General features: G+C 32.5%; 1 protein-coding gene across 3 annotated transcripts in view; it reads left to right on the plus strand.

Annotated features, from left to right (window-relative positions):
• The window catches only part of LOC149807665 (uncharacterized), a 108402-nt gene extending 97116 nt beyond the window's left edge, over window positions 1–11286 (plus strand). For all 3 annotated transcript variants that reach the window (XM_089969462.1, XM_089969470.1, XM_089969456.1), the window contains exons 16-18: window positions 1750–1835; window positions 2980–3044; window positions 5481–11286. In XM_089969462.1, coding sequence (XP_089825588.1) covers window positions 1750–1835; window positions 2980–3044; window positions 5481–5610 — 281 coding nt within the window. In that variant the 3' untranslated portion in view covers window positions 5611–11286. The remainder of the gene's footprint in view (window positions 1–1749; window positions 1836–2979; window positions 3045–5480) is intronic.
• The last annotated feature ends 3894 nt before the right edge of the window (window positions 11287–15180 follow it).

Consider the following 15180-nt stretch of genomic DNA (forward strand, 5'->3'; position numbering starts at 1 on the left):
TGGGTACTATTGACTCTTCAGGTACATGTATGTTTATTGATCACTGTGTTGTATACTATTGACTCTTCAGGTACATGTATGTTTATTGATCAGTGTGTTGTATACTATTGACTCTTCAGGTACATTTATATTTATTGATCAGTGTGTTGGGTACTGTTGACTCTTTGGTACATGTGTGTTTATTGATCACTGTTGTGTACTGTTGACTCTTCAGGTACATGTATGTTTATTGATCAGTGGGTTGGGTACTGTTGACTCTTCAGGTACATGACTGTTTATTGATCAGTGGGTTGTATACTATTGACTCTTCAGGTACATGCATGTTTATTGATCAGTGTGTTGGGTACTGTTGACTCTTCAGGTACATGCATGTTTTTTATTGATCAGTGTGAGTAGTATTAACATAAATCTCTGTGTTTATATTACCCCTTTCACCTGCTTCTGCTATTAGCTGAAATTACAATGCAAAATATGTCAGTGATTTATTCCAAAATGTTATCTCTGCAGCGTTGCTTATATTTAATTTGTATTATTTGTTGGATTTTCTTAACGATTTAAGTATACTTGTTTTTTGTACACAACAGAGTACATAGCTAAAAATCCTCTTTGAGTGTGGATTAAATTTTCAGATCATTATTAATGTAAACCAGTTTACCTGAATTTGAGTTAAGAGAGAGTCTTGATTCTTACCTTTGAGACTTCTAGAATGAAAGTTTCCATTAAGTGACAGAGTAATTTTAGAAAATTTTAATTGTGACCATGGTCAAGTTGAGGGATATTTAATCTTGTCTAAAAATTACACATTCATACCGTAATATTTTGGACCAGAATAAGTTTTATTGTAGTGTTCATTTATTTATTCAAATTATCATTCATTGGAAATACAAAGTGCTGTCATAATATTCTTCGACTGGAACATTAATTTGGAATTATAGTGATTTCAGAAAAGGACATTATTGGATTATATTATTGTGATACAGCAAAAGACTGTTAGCACATCATCACAAACCAGACCACTGGCACATTAATACATCAAGACTACAGGCACATCAACAAATTCAATATGAGAATATATTTGGGAACTGCTGGAATTCATTTGGAACTTAAATTTATATATGTGATGTAATTTTCAAAATACAAGTTCATTTTAAATTTTCACTTTGTATTCTAGGGAAATAAATTATTGTTGAATTGTATAAAACTTGTTGGTTTTTGCTGTTTTGTTTCTTAGTTTAAGACCACAGAGTCATAGTTGTGGTCAGCAGCAGTTTTCTGATACAAAACATTTATATCCATATGTACTTGCTTATCAGATGAGTCCAACTGCAAACTGCAAATTCCCAGATCTGCTGGTGTATAATGCTCTGCCTGATCTGGGTCTGTTCAGTTTCTTATGAATAATCAGTAGAATAAACAACATAGATACAAATCGGCAGGCACATTATGTTACAGCAGATCAGGATTTTTGTTATTTCCAGTTTGACTCGACTTATAAGTAAGTATATATGGTATGAGAGAAAAACGTTGTTTCCAAGCAAGCTTTGATTTCCTTTAAAATGAGAAAATCTGGTCTTCATCAACAGTTAGTGGTTAGCATTTGCATTGTACAGATATAAAAATCTTTCTTCATTTATAATTACAAGTGCACACTTATAAGCTGCAACTTTTTTAAAATGTGTAAACCTATTTTAAGAATTATATCAGTTATTGTTAAAAAAAATGGCTACATGTTTTCTTAATTATTTTTAGTGTTGTTGTATACTCGTGAGCAACATGAAACTGTCTTCACAGCCTTGATGCTTCGAATTCCAACTGTCCAAGGTCTGCTCCAAGCAGTAAGTACAGTGATTAATTTTTCACACGTGCCAGAGCATTATTTCCAGTGGTTCAAAACATTTATTTTACTTGAGTCTTATATTCCACCATGCCATAGGATTCTAAGAAAAATATAATAACACATTTTATCAGAAATATTGAAACATCTCAAATAATATTGAAAGCAAACATAATTAAGTAGATTAGCAATATATTTTTTGTCCTAAAAGGAAAATGGTGCACAATAATTTGTTAATCATTAAAGGTCTTAAAGGGATAAACACAGAATCAGTCAACTTTTCAAATGAATAGAAAAATCCAAAATGCTGTTTATGATTGATTGAATGCACTTGATGATGCAGTGGTAAAATCACGGATAAGATGGACAAGTACTTTAGTCAAATAGATGATGAGGTTTAGGATTTAAATGCACACTGAGTGATTCATTAGTTTCAAATTCATCTTTAAGTTCTTGTACTATCACAACACTAAACAGATTTATGTTTATGGTTGCATTTCTTCAGGATAGGTTTTGTAATATTACAGTTATATTCATTTAGATCTCATGCAGAGAAATAGGGTTAGTAAGTTCTTAACTTGTTTAATTTATGAAATTTTATTTTTGTTTATGAAAGAGTCCCATTTTGAACAAAATGAAATCCATACTGTGTGCATTAGCAAATAGGCATGAAGATGAACATCTTGTCAAGCTTATCCAGAACCGTACAATGCCTTATCACAGACAAATTTGTGAATGACAAGAAAATGAAAATGTTATTACATTAATAGAAAACTTCTAATATATATTTAATTAAAAAAATCATTTATTACCAGATTGGTTTCTTTAATATTCTTTTTATTTGTACTCTTTTTCAAAAATGTTTGCTCCTCTTTTTCTAAAAAAACCTAGGTTTTTCTTTAAACTTGTAATACCATTGCACATGTTTCTTTGAGTTGAAAGTTATTTCTTTATCTAGAACCAGTAAATCCTTAGTTCTCATTAAATGTTTGCAGCATTTTTGGGCAGTATGTGATCCCAACCATTGTGAACATATTTATTAAATGTCAGATTCATTCAAAATGGAATTCAGTTTAATTAGTTTGTAACTTTTTTCATTCATGATTGGACAATGAAAGTTTTGCAACTCTTCTTTTTCCATACAGATTGAAGAGAAATATAAAGTTCCAGCCAGTAAGATACGAAATTGCTACAAAAGATCAAAGAAAGGGTAAGGCTAAGATGTGTATAAATGAATCCATTCATTGTCATATGCAGTATGAGGTTGATTAATTTGTCTTTGAATACCTATAAATGATTAATTGGTACTCTTTTCATTACCATATATATTTACTTATAGCCAGGTCCAGTTGCAAACTACATAGACCAAGATCTGCTGTCACATAATGTGTTGGCAGATCTGGGTTTTGTACATTTTGTTAAGAGTAATCAGTTGAACAACAACACAGATCATAATCTGCTGATGCATTATGGGATAGCAGATCAGGGTCTATGTCATTTCCAATTGGACCTTACTTCAAGTGAACAAGTCAAGAAATGTAAGCAAAGTATATAAATGGTAAGTGATTATTAATGTATGAGCAGATTGTTACAAAAAATGGTGCATCTTATTTGATGTTTGTCTTTCATTTTTAAGTAAATTCCTCATTTAGATTAAGAATAGTTTGTAAAAATAAACAAACAAAAAAGCACCTTTTTAGCTCATGTTGTGATTACTGCTCCAATGGCCTTGTGGTTAGAGCATCAGCCTTGGATGCGGGAGGTTACAGGTTCAAACCCTGGCTGAGTCATAGCAAAGACTAATAAAAATGGTACTAACAGCTGCCTTGCTAGACACTCAGCATTAAGAGGCTAGTGTTAGAACTGGTTGGCCTGGTCTCGGAAAAATGTGAGTGGGTGGGACATCATGCTACATATTTGTGGCATGATGCCCCAGTGCTAGACATCACTATAAATTGCCACACTGCAGATATCATAGCGATATGACTGAAAAATTGTTAAAGTTGCGTTAAAAATCCAAATCACACACATACAGCTCATGTTGTGGCATGGACTAGTGAGCTTATGGTATGGTCTATTGTTCAGTGCCAGTCATCCATTCACAATAATGCTATTCTCAAAAACTGTTTGACTAATGTGACAGAGATAAGCATAATGAGATCAAGGTAATAAAGATTTTTTCAGTGGATGCTGATCTGTTATCCAATGTGACCACCAGTACTAACAATTGAAATGACTTCACAATAACTGATTCACAGACTGAATGTGACCATATTTAGTGGAAAGTATCCTGGCATAAACGGGGTTTCAAATGATGACAACCTACCATAACTAGAAATAGAAAAAGCTATAAATGAATTATTTGCAAGAAACTGCCATGCAGGATTGACCATATTTGAAAGAAAGCAATCATTTTACATAAGATGCTAATCTGCCATCAGATTTGGGTGCCATTTGCCTGCCATTACTAAAAATAGACAAACTCTTAAAGGATTTCTTCTCAATAAATACATAACAGAATATGACCAAATTTGAAGGAAAACATGCTGGCATGAAGTGCTTTCATATGTGTACAAATGATATCCATCTGCCATTAAATTTGGTTAGTATTATTAAAATTAGAAACCTTAAAACTTTCTATAAGTTGCTGAACAGAATTTGGTCCCCAAAAAAAATCATCCTGGCACAGAGGGCTACAGATGTTGCTGATCCAACACCATTACTAACGATAAACAAAAATGTAAACAACTTCTCATAAGTTAGTTGTCTGTCCAAACTTGAAGAAAATCTTTCTGGCATTAATGGCTTTCAGATGTATTAATAATGTCAATTAATCATAAAATGTGGCAGCTGTTACTAAAAATAGAAACAATTTTGAATGACTTTTTTGAAAGAACACTCTACTGAATTTAACCCAATACGACAGAAAGCAACTTGGCTTGAAATGTTTTAATTTTGGTAAAAACAATGCTAATAAGCCATCAAATATTGACAAACTTACTAAAAATAGACAAGTTTCTAATAATTTCTAAAACACTTTACAGACTTTAGACAAATTTTATAGAAAACCTCCTAGCTTGAAGGCCTTTCCATTATTAAATATGGTTGCTATTGCTAAAATCTTTATCCCCCAAAAATCAACAAAGTTTAACCAACCTGGATAGAAAATATCCTGGCATATGGGTTTATCTCAGTATTGGACAAATCGTGTTGATATGATATCAAATATGGAAGAGGATATGAAAACTAGAGAAAATGTTAAACAGTTACATTCATGGCATATGTAACAAAAATCTGTGGAAGATATTTCTACAGAGAGCATGCAACTCACATGGATTTCTTGGTCAGCTGCTCTTTAATTTAGTTATTAAACATATACCAGCCAGTTTAGCAATCTGAGAGCCACTTGGGCCTCTTGTTGTAGTAAATAATGTAAAATTGAGCAAGTAAGGAAGCTTCTTAAAGCAATTTCCACATGATAAATATGAAAAGCACTGCATCAAATACTGAGATACATTCACAATTAATCCACATACCATACAAAAAAAGTCTCCAGTTAAACAAAAATAATAATTGCTCGTACATTAATCAAATAAATATTTTATCAATATTCATTTTAACATGATTTTTTTTTATATTTTTGCAGCATTCTTGTTAGGATGGATGATGACATAGTGCGGCATTATTCACATGAATCAACATTTATGATAGAATTAAACTGCATCAATGAAAATAAAGATCATGAAGTGATAATGACAGAAATTGACTTTCCATGACAATTCTAATTAGATCATCATACCCACCTGCAAACTCTTCAGATGATTTATGTGTACAAAAGACCTTTTGGTTCCCTGTTCATACTGTTTTGAAAATGTAGAAATAATTATGAAACAGAGAAACAGTCTAGAAATTGAATAGTACACTCGTGCCTTCAAGTAACAGACTAGAGGAGTGATGGATGAAATCCTTTGGACACAGTCATCTAGGATATTAATTCCCCTCTAACTGGACACTATCTTGTAGGAGATTAATTCCCCTCCAACTGGACATATTCATGTAGAACAGTGGTTCACAACCCCCAGATCACAGTCGAAATCGGGGACATTTTGGAGGGTCACCAGGATTTTGTTATGAGGATTGCAAAACTGTTCAAAAATGTCGAAATAGGGTTATGAGGCTCAGAAAAACTATTTTTAGGGGTCATGGCCAAAAAAGGATGGGAACCACTGATGTAGAATATTAATTACCCCCCCCCCCAATGGACACAGTCATGTGGATTAAATTCAGATACATGTATGTTTATTGATCATAAGTACTATACCAGTGGGTGGCCATGACCCCCCCCAAATAAAATCTATTTTCTGAGCTTCATGACCATATTTCCACATTTTAAGTTTTGCCACCATAAAGAAAATCCTGGTGACCCTCCATAACATCATTACAACCTTGTTTTAGGTCATGACTCGGGGATTGGGAGCCAGTGTACTACACTCTTATCTCAAAAGAAGGTCTTGGAGACCCATATTGCATACTTGAGTAACTTTCGTTGAAATTTTGCATCTGAAATTCATTTCTTGGGTGCTGTTCATGCTAGAATCATGAAGCTGAATAAAATGGCATTCCTCTATTAGTACTACATCTTTAACAACAAAAACAAGTCACCCTGATCTACATTATTATGTTTTTCTAACAGGAGTGAAGTATTTGTGTTTTAACCATACATATTCTCCCATATATTCTTGTCTGTACAGAAGGCAATTATATGATAAGTTCAGTTGCTGGAAGGAAACAATATGCATTTGATAAGGTAGATGCATATTATAGTGTATGTCATTTGTTCACAGATGGAATTAGGTCAAAAAAGTCAAACTCCTGATAATCCCATCTTTGATTTTTCTTATACAGCTTGTTTGGCTGGCAGCATGAAATAGATAGACATATAGTTTTCCCATTTTAAGACTATTTTTCAATTTTTTTCTTCTTTCATTCTTCAATATTTTTATCCTTTGGTGTAGAATTCCTCATCAGTCAGATGTGGACATCAAGACTTGAAATAATTTGTGGCATTATCAAATTTTGTAATTGATATTACATATGAGCTATGTTTGTAATAGAGGTCCAACAGGCTTTTTATTTCAAGTTTACTCAAGGCCTGTAATTTCTGTCCAGTAAAATCTTACTTAGGTATAAGCAATGAGGATAGCTTCTGAAACAGAACTTATGAAAAATGATGTTGTAGAGGGAAAAAGAAATAATGTCTTGTTTTCATCAACTAATTATATTACCTTAAATTTGATATCATAGAAAAGAATGTTCTGTTTTGTTTTTTTACTTTTATGCCCAGTCACATGGGTCAACATTGTCTAAGTTAAGATAAATTTAGTCTGAATTTGTTTCCTCCATTAATGTTTTCTCTAAAAGTTTTAGAGAGGTCATATATTTAATTATTAAGTTGGATTTGAAATGAAATCAGGATTTTATAGATATCTTTATAGTTGGGTATACTTTTTGTCTGTGTCTGTTTTGTGTAATTTTGGGCATTATGTTAGAAATATTAATGTTTCTTCTTGAGTGTTGAAGTTTATGAAATGTTTGTTGTGCTATACACCTCTAATATACTGAAATTGTACATGTGGACCTAATTCGTACAGACCATAAAATAATTTTTTCTTTTCTTAAAACTATATACAGTCTTATAAATTAAATCAAATTGTATTGTTTGCATCCGAACGGTTTTTGATTACCTTCATGAAAATGAGGATGTTTTTCTGAATGAATACTGTACACTTTCTGATTAATTGGCATACTCAAGAAATTCATCTAAGTGTATCATCATCCATGAAAAGCACATAGGGAGTCACATTGGATCAGTGGTTGTCATGCCAGACCCACAACCAGAAAGGTTTGAGTTCAAATCCTACTATTGGACTTTGCCTGGGTCCATTACCATGGTGTGCCCTTGGGCAAGGCACTTACTTCAATCGACTCAACACTAAATGACCTACTTATGTTGCTGTGTCATGAATAACCAAACCAAACCAAATCAAATCATAATACATACAGGTCTCAGCAACAAGTAAATGTAGAGTGCTGTCACCTTAGCAATATCTTTGAAATGCATTGTTTTTATATTGCAAAAATAATTGTCATTTTTTAGAATCAAATGTCTCACCCATATAATGTTAATATGTTTCTGAAGTAACTTTTTGAAACAGATCCGTCCATCTTTGAATCTGAATGAAATTAACACTTCAAACAAGTATGTTATCGACCTTTTGAAACAAATTTCAGAAAAATACTTCTTTTTGATTATTTTCTTTAATAATATACATCTTGATATTTGTAAAATATAGAATTGTTCACATTTTATTTGTATACATTTTCTTAATTGACAAGAGAACCATTCCATTCATTACAGTGTGGATATGTCATTTGTGCTTCGTTACCGTCTATATATGCTTATAAGACAAGTCCAGCTGCAAACTGCACAGACCCAGATCTGTAATTGCATAATGCACCAGCAGATCTGGGTCTGTGTAGTTAGCTAGGAAAATCAGAAGAACAAACAACAGTGAACCTGATCTGCTGGCGCATTATGCAACAACAGATTGGGATCTTTATTATTTGCAGTTTGACTCGACTTGTAAGCGAGTACATATTGGATATATAAATTTTAATGTACATGATGTGAGTTTGATCTTTCAAAATATTGTGCTGTTATATATGACTCAATACTGTTATATATGACTCAATACTGTTATATATTGTGGTTGAATAAATAGTACAAGGTAATAAAAATGTACATGTGTGTGTTCAGAGCATCCCTGTGTCATAATCTTCATTCTAGATATTTGTCTAATTGATGTTATAATTTTATATTTTGTATCTCATATCATGCAGCTTTATTATGATAAGGAAAAAGAAAGTGTGTATAGAGTTTCGACTCCAAATGAAAGTAAGGACTATTTTTATTAAGCCACGTTAATCTAGAACATACGTACTGATGATTAAAGGACTATTTTTTATTCAGTCACATTAATCCAGAACATAGGTACCAAGGATTAAAGTAAGGACTATTTTTATTTAGTCACATTAATCCTGTACATAGGTGCTAAGGATTAAAGGACTATTTTTATTCAGTCACATTAATCCAGTACTTAGATACCAAGGATTAAAGAAAGGACTATTTTTTTTAGTCACATTAATCCTGTACATAGGTGCTAAGGATTAAAGGACTATTTTTATTCAGTCACATTAATCCAGTACTTAGATACCAAGGAGTAAATAAAGGACTATTTTTATTCAGTTACATTAATCCAGTATTTAGATACCAAGGATTAAAGAAAGGACTATTTTTATTAGTCACATTTATCCAGTACATAGGTACTAAGGATTAAAGGACTATTTTTATTCAGTCACATTAATCCAGTACATAGGTACTAAAGATTAAATGAGTATTTTTATTTAGTCACATTTATCCAGTACATAGGTACTAAAGTGTATAGTGCAGATCTTTTACTTGTTATGAAATTGTTTGCATACAGTATCAATTTAGGAGTAATATTGTAGACACAATATTAAAACATTAACATTTCTTTTCTTTGTTCTAAAATGGCTGCAAGTATTTCTCATATTGTGCCATCATCTCCTTAAGTCCTGGTATTCAGAAATTAAGTGCATGGTATGTTATCATTTTCTTTTCTCTCTTTTCTTTTGAATATCCACAACTAACTAAGTACAGTGATTTAGATAATAATAATATATAAAATATGGTAGATAATTTTATATACTGAAACATACACAGGCTATCATTACAACCATTACAATCAAAGGAGTATTTGCTACATCTCATTACCAACTTGTATAGTGTCTTGACAATCATGACAACAAAAAAATCCTTGTCAAAAACATTTCATGCATTAGAGAAAAGTCTTGCAAAAAAAATTCCTAATGTATAGTTTTAAATATTTTGAAATTCATACCATGCATAAAAGCGTGTGTCATTGGAAGCTGAATGATTTAATGTACGATTTTAAAAATGGTAAAAGTTCAACCATTTATTTTATAGCTTTGAATGGATTGGTGCTTTCCTTGTGTTCTGTTGCATATTTTGTTCTTTAATGTGGGCAATATACTGATCCATGACATTAGTATGGTCTCTATGCTAAAATCATTGTGACTAGTAGTAAATGAAATTTTCATATTACATATATTTTAAATATTTTCCCAAGTTCAATAGCAAATAGAAGAGAATTTCAGCCAGATTTTAGTCTCAGAGTTCTTTTTTGCATTGGTTTTTGAGTTCATTCATTACGTTTTTTTTTATATCAATAGAACTTTCTTTAAATCAGTCATTATGATCTCAGCTGGAAGAGCTGAAGATTCATAACCCAGGAGAGGCAGGTTCAATTCACCACCAGCCAGCCTGGGTAGACTACTTCAATGTGTTCTTGGGAAAGGCATTTAGCTACCATTTCTTTGGCACAATATAACCAATAATGTGGTAAAAGTGCTATTAAAGCCAACAAGAACAAAAGACCTTCCATTGTCATCCTATCTAAAACTTAATATTGTAAAGTCTGTGCTGGATTATATTTAGAAAAGTATACTGATAGAATTCATTTATACTCCTTAAAATTTCCTATGGAGGTAGCCATCCAATAAAGTTTATGGTGTAGAACCTTATGATAGCCCACCTTTCAGCATACCTGTAGGAAGCGGTCAGTCCTGGAATATAGTGATGTGCAACTACATTATTGTATTCTTACTGGTACTTACACATTCAGAAGGTGTCCATTTCATGTGAATATTTTTTATTTTGGAAGAAAATCAACAAAAACAACAACAATGCTTGTAACAAAATAATATGGACTAGACTATTATACATTAGTCCATTTCAGTGAGATGAAAAGATAATAAATGATGGAAAATGATAAAGATATTAAACGTATTTTAATGGCCCAAACTGTCGTGATACCAGTGAAATATTTACCTTGATCTGCTGATTGTCTTTTATAATGATAACAAGTATTCACAGTGATTAATGAATTGTATTGTTTAGCACTTCAGATCAAATGCTAATTGAATTGTTTTTCTTTTCGTTTTTTAAAGTTAGTCCTACTTTACCTGTTGATGCATTTGTTGCATCAAAATTTTACTTAATTTGTGAATGTCTCAAACAAATGCATGCTATCTTGGTCATATCTGATAGTGTTTTGCTGTTACATCAAAGTTAGTTTCTAACATGTCTTGCTGTTAGTATAAATAGATACTGTGTAATACTTTCAAAATGCAGTTCCTTATGGGAGGAAGTTTATTTACTCTTGCATTCCAGATATTCTTTTTCTTTCTTTATGAAAATTTTATATACCAATGTTATTTGTTGTTGAAATATTTTATATTGCCTCCACATTCATATTTCCTAAATAGACAAATAAAATTTTAAAAAATCATTCTGTGTTGGATCTGCTTACTACAAATCTTACAGAATACAAACATATCAGCCATACAAACATGGACCTGCAAAGGAGCACAGAAAAAAGTGCATCTGAAAAATGAGTAGGAAAATTTAGTAATCAACAAATTCCATTTCAGTTTTTTAACTAACGCGCCCAAAAATCTGTATGCAAATGATATGCTAATTTTTAATAGTAAAGTATATTTATCTGTTAAGTCAGAAATGTTGAATTTAAAAACAAAAAATGTTGGCATTACAATGAACAATACAACAAAATCCGCAATGGACACAGAACATTATCTTCTTTATCAAAATAGAGTTGGTTCGACTTTATCTTTGTAGCACATGTATTACTTCTCTGTAGTAGTTTTCTGCTTCCTTCTCCAATGCTTTGCAGTTAAACATCTTTTGGTTAAACAGTTGCAATTTGCTGAGAATGGAATATATTATTTTATACAATTTGTCTTCTTTAAAGTTAGGGAAATTAAATTTTAGTTTTGCAAAACTGTAAAATGGAGAAAAATAATATGCACACTTTATAGAAAATATAATCTTTTGTAGAACAAAACATCTTGGATGAATTTCTTTCTACATGTATTTTTCTAGAAGTCAGATCTGGGTTTTTTTCCATGCAAGTATTTAAAACGTGCAATCAACATAGGGCAACTAGTAGGCAATTGTCATTAACTGTGTATGTTAGTGAAGAAAGATTCTGACAAAGACAAAGATTTTACATCTTTTCACTATTTACAGGAATAGTATCTTGACAAATCATGTGTGAATATTTTTTCTGTTAAAAAAATTGACATCCAAAATTTAATATTGCAACATACACAATTTACATCATATAAATGCAGAATTACTGTAATTAGCATTTAGTAAAAAACCTGTATAATAGAAAAAGTGAATCAGGAATTTGTCAAGAATTATTGCCAATATGACCTCCTTTGTAGAATTTTGGAAGTATTCAAAGTCAGTTGTTTTAATATTGTTTAATTTTTGTCATTGTTTTTATTCTAAAGATACAAAAACTGTCCAAAACTATCTTATCATAATTAAATTCTGAAATTACAATTGTTGTTTACTAAATTGTGATTTCAGATCAATGTATCTATGTACAAGACCACTTTAATATATAGGCACTATTATTTTTAAGAGTAAAATATAATTTCAACTTGTGTATGACTCAACATTATGATATTTCATGCTAAAGTGGAGGAGGAGTGCTTAAAAGAGGCACAAAAAGGCATCAATGAAGAAGTGAATTTATTCTTAAAGCTTAATGTTCACAAAACATACATAATAGTGTGCAAATTTCACCTTGAAATGACCATTAGGTGAAAATTTTGCAAAAAATACCCTAAGACCATTAGACTAATTAATAAAAATGGTGGACAGTGATTACAACCAAAACAGCAATAGTGGGCTGGCATATTACAGTTTACTACTATCTGCAACGATCATGTAAAACCATTAGGTCACTCGAGTTGCCCTACGTCAAATGCATATGACCATAGTGGATGCAGCTATGGAATAGTATTAGCGAGCTAAATAGTATCGGATAATTATCTATAGTCATTGTGTGTTTCTATAATAATAATTAAACTTGTTTACAGTGTTGTAATTAAGGCCATATCAGGGAAAAGGGGAAAATGCCCATATTTTAAATAATTATCATGAACTCGAAGCAGAAAGGTTTAATGGTCTGTGCTAACATCGTGTACTGTTATAGTCATTTCACGATGTACTGTGGCTTGTAATCCATTCATGCAACAAATATTCCATACTTTCTTTTCGAGGTTCACGAAACTATTTCTGGTTTGATTTTTGGTAACTATGGCATAACAAAACACAAAAGGTTCAGTCATTCCAAGACAAGTAGAGCAAAAAGTCATGTACATGGACACACCATGGCAGCTGATCCAGACTGGTCAAATTGCAAATTTTAAGATTCGTAGCAGGTCCTACTTGCAAATACCTTAATAAATGTATGCCCATTGGTGTATCAAGAAACGCCCCCCACCCCCGCAAAACTTAATTCTGGGACTCCTTACCAAATGAAAACTTATGTCATGGGAATGTTGGTCACCATGGCTCTAGGATACATATGGGACTTGCTGGGGCATTTTCTATGCCGCCGTGTATTCTCACTGAAATCGGACTAATTCTTTAGACAGTCGCAATGCTACATGCTGTGTAACATGTGGTTAAACAAAAAATATTTGAAAACGAAGACAACAACTCAGTTTTTTATTAAAGTTAATTGGTACAAGAATACTTATTCTTTTCCTTATCTGCAACGGTCTAAGTGAAGAGACAAAAGTTCAGACAGGGTATTTGCCACCTTTAGTGATGCAAAGAGGGAAGCAATCTTGTCCATCGGTTCAACAGATACACATACGGAATTAAAGAATACTTACTATCTTACCCAGCTGTTGATGACCGAAGCTTCAGTTCATTCATTCCGTTGTATGAAAAAGATAATAATAATAATAATAATAATAATAATAATAATAATAATAATAAAAGATAATAAAACCGCTCCGGTGGCCTAGTGGTTAGAGCGTCAGCCTCGGAAGCGGGAGGTCGTGGGTTCGATCCCCGGCCGAGTCATACCAAAGACTTACAAAATTGGTACTAACAGCTACCTCGCTTGGCGCTCAGCATTAAGAGGTTAGTGTTAGGACTGGTCGGCCTCGTGTCAGGATAATGTGACTGGGTGGGACATCATGCTACATGTCTGCGGCATGATGCCCCAGTGCTAGACATCACTATAAATTGTCACACTGCAGACATCGTAGCAATATGACTGAAGAATTGTTAAAGCTACGTTAAAAATCCAAATCACACACACACACACACACACACAAACTTTGTTTTAATAACAGATGTGAGTGATGCAGATGCTATGGAAATATATAACATTTACACATCAGAGTTTGAATTTTAGGTTGCAGAATGCCAAATGGATTGAAATTCACAATATGGATAGGTTTAGAACACGCTCTAACGAAAAGCATATAAATAAACCTGAATATGTGTTGGAAATGTATTACAAGCAGGGCCGGCGCTACCATATAGGCAAACTAGGCAGCCGCCTAGGGCGCTGATTTCAGCGGGCGCATTTTTAATTTTTTTTTATTGTTTATAAAATTGGAGATTGATATTTTCGGGGGGGGGGGGGCAGAATCTAACCTTGCCTAGGGCGGCAGATAGTCTGGCCGGGTCTGGCGCCGGCCCTGATTACAAGCGATTCCATTTTTGTCCAGACCGCCAATTCTTTAGCTAGAAAGTAAATTAAAAAAAAGAACATTAGGGTTAATCTGAAAAGCATGTGACATAAGTGATCGCAATATCGAGTAATTACTTCCATGCAGATCGTATCGTTAGCCCCAAAAGTCGATAAATTATTGTGGAATATTTTAACAGTAATATTATAGTCTGTATCAGAAGAGGCAAAGATGTGGATCATCCATGCAATTTCTTAATGATATTCTTCATTTTATCTTCACATGTTGATTGTGTGGAGCAAGAAATCTTAAAATCAGTTAAGATATATAAAAATGTTTGCACTCAAGTAACTAAATCTTGTAGAAGTATTAAGTTGCCCTCATTTTGACGAGATACTTAAGTTATTTTAAAAGGTCCTGACTATTTTGTTCTTTCTTTGAACTTGCCAATAAATTTAACACTGACTGATCAAAAAATAACGTTCTATACAATGCTACGCAGCTGCACGTGCAGCACCCCGGACACCTGCAGATATATGAATGTGATGTAAATTAACATAGGTAAATGAACGATCTAAAATGTTGAAAAATCCCATAATAAAATGTGCAACCAAATCATACACTGATGTATACATTTTGTTATGACTCTATGGACGTAA

Source organism: Sinohyriopsis cumingii, chromosome 1 (genome assembly GCF_028554795.1).
Source record: "Sinohyriopsis cumingii isolate HCF-2022 chromosome 1, ASM2855479v2, whole genome shotgun sequence".
NCBI lineage: Eukaryota > Metazoa > Mollusca > Bivalvia > Unionida > Unionidae > Sinohyriopsis > Sinohyriopsis cumingii.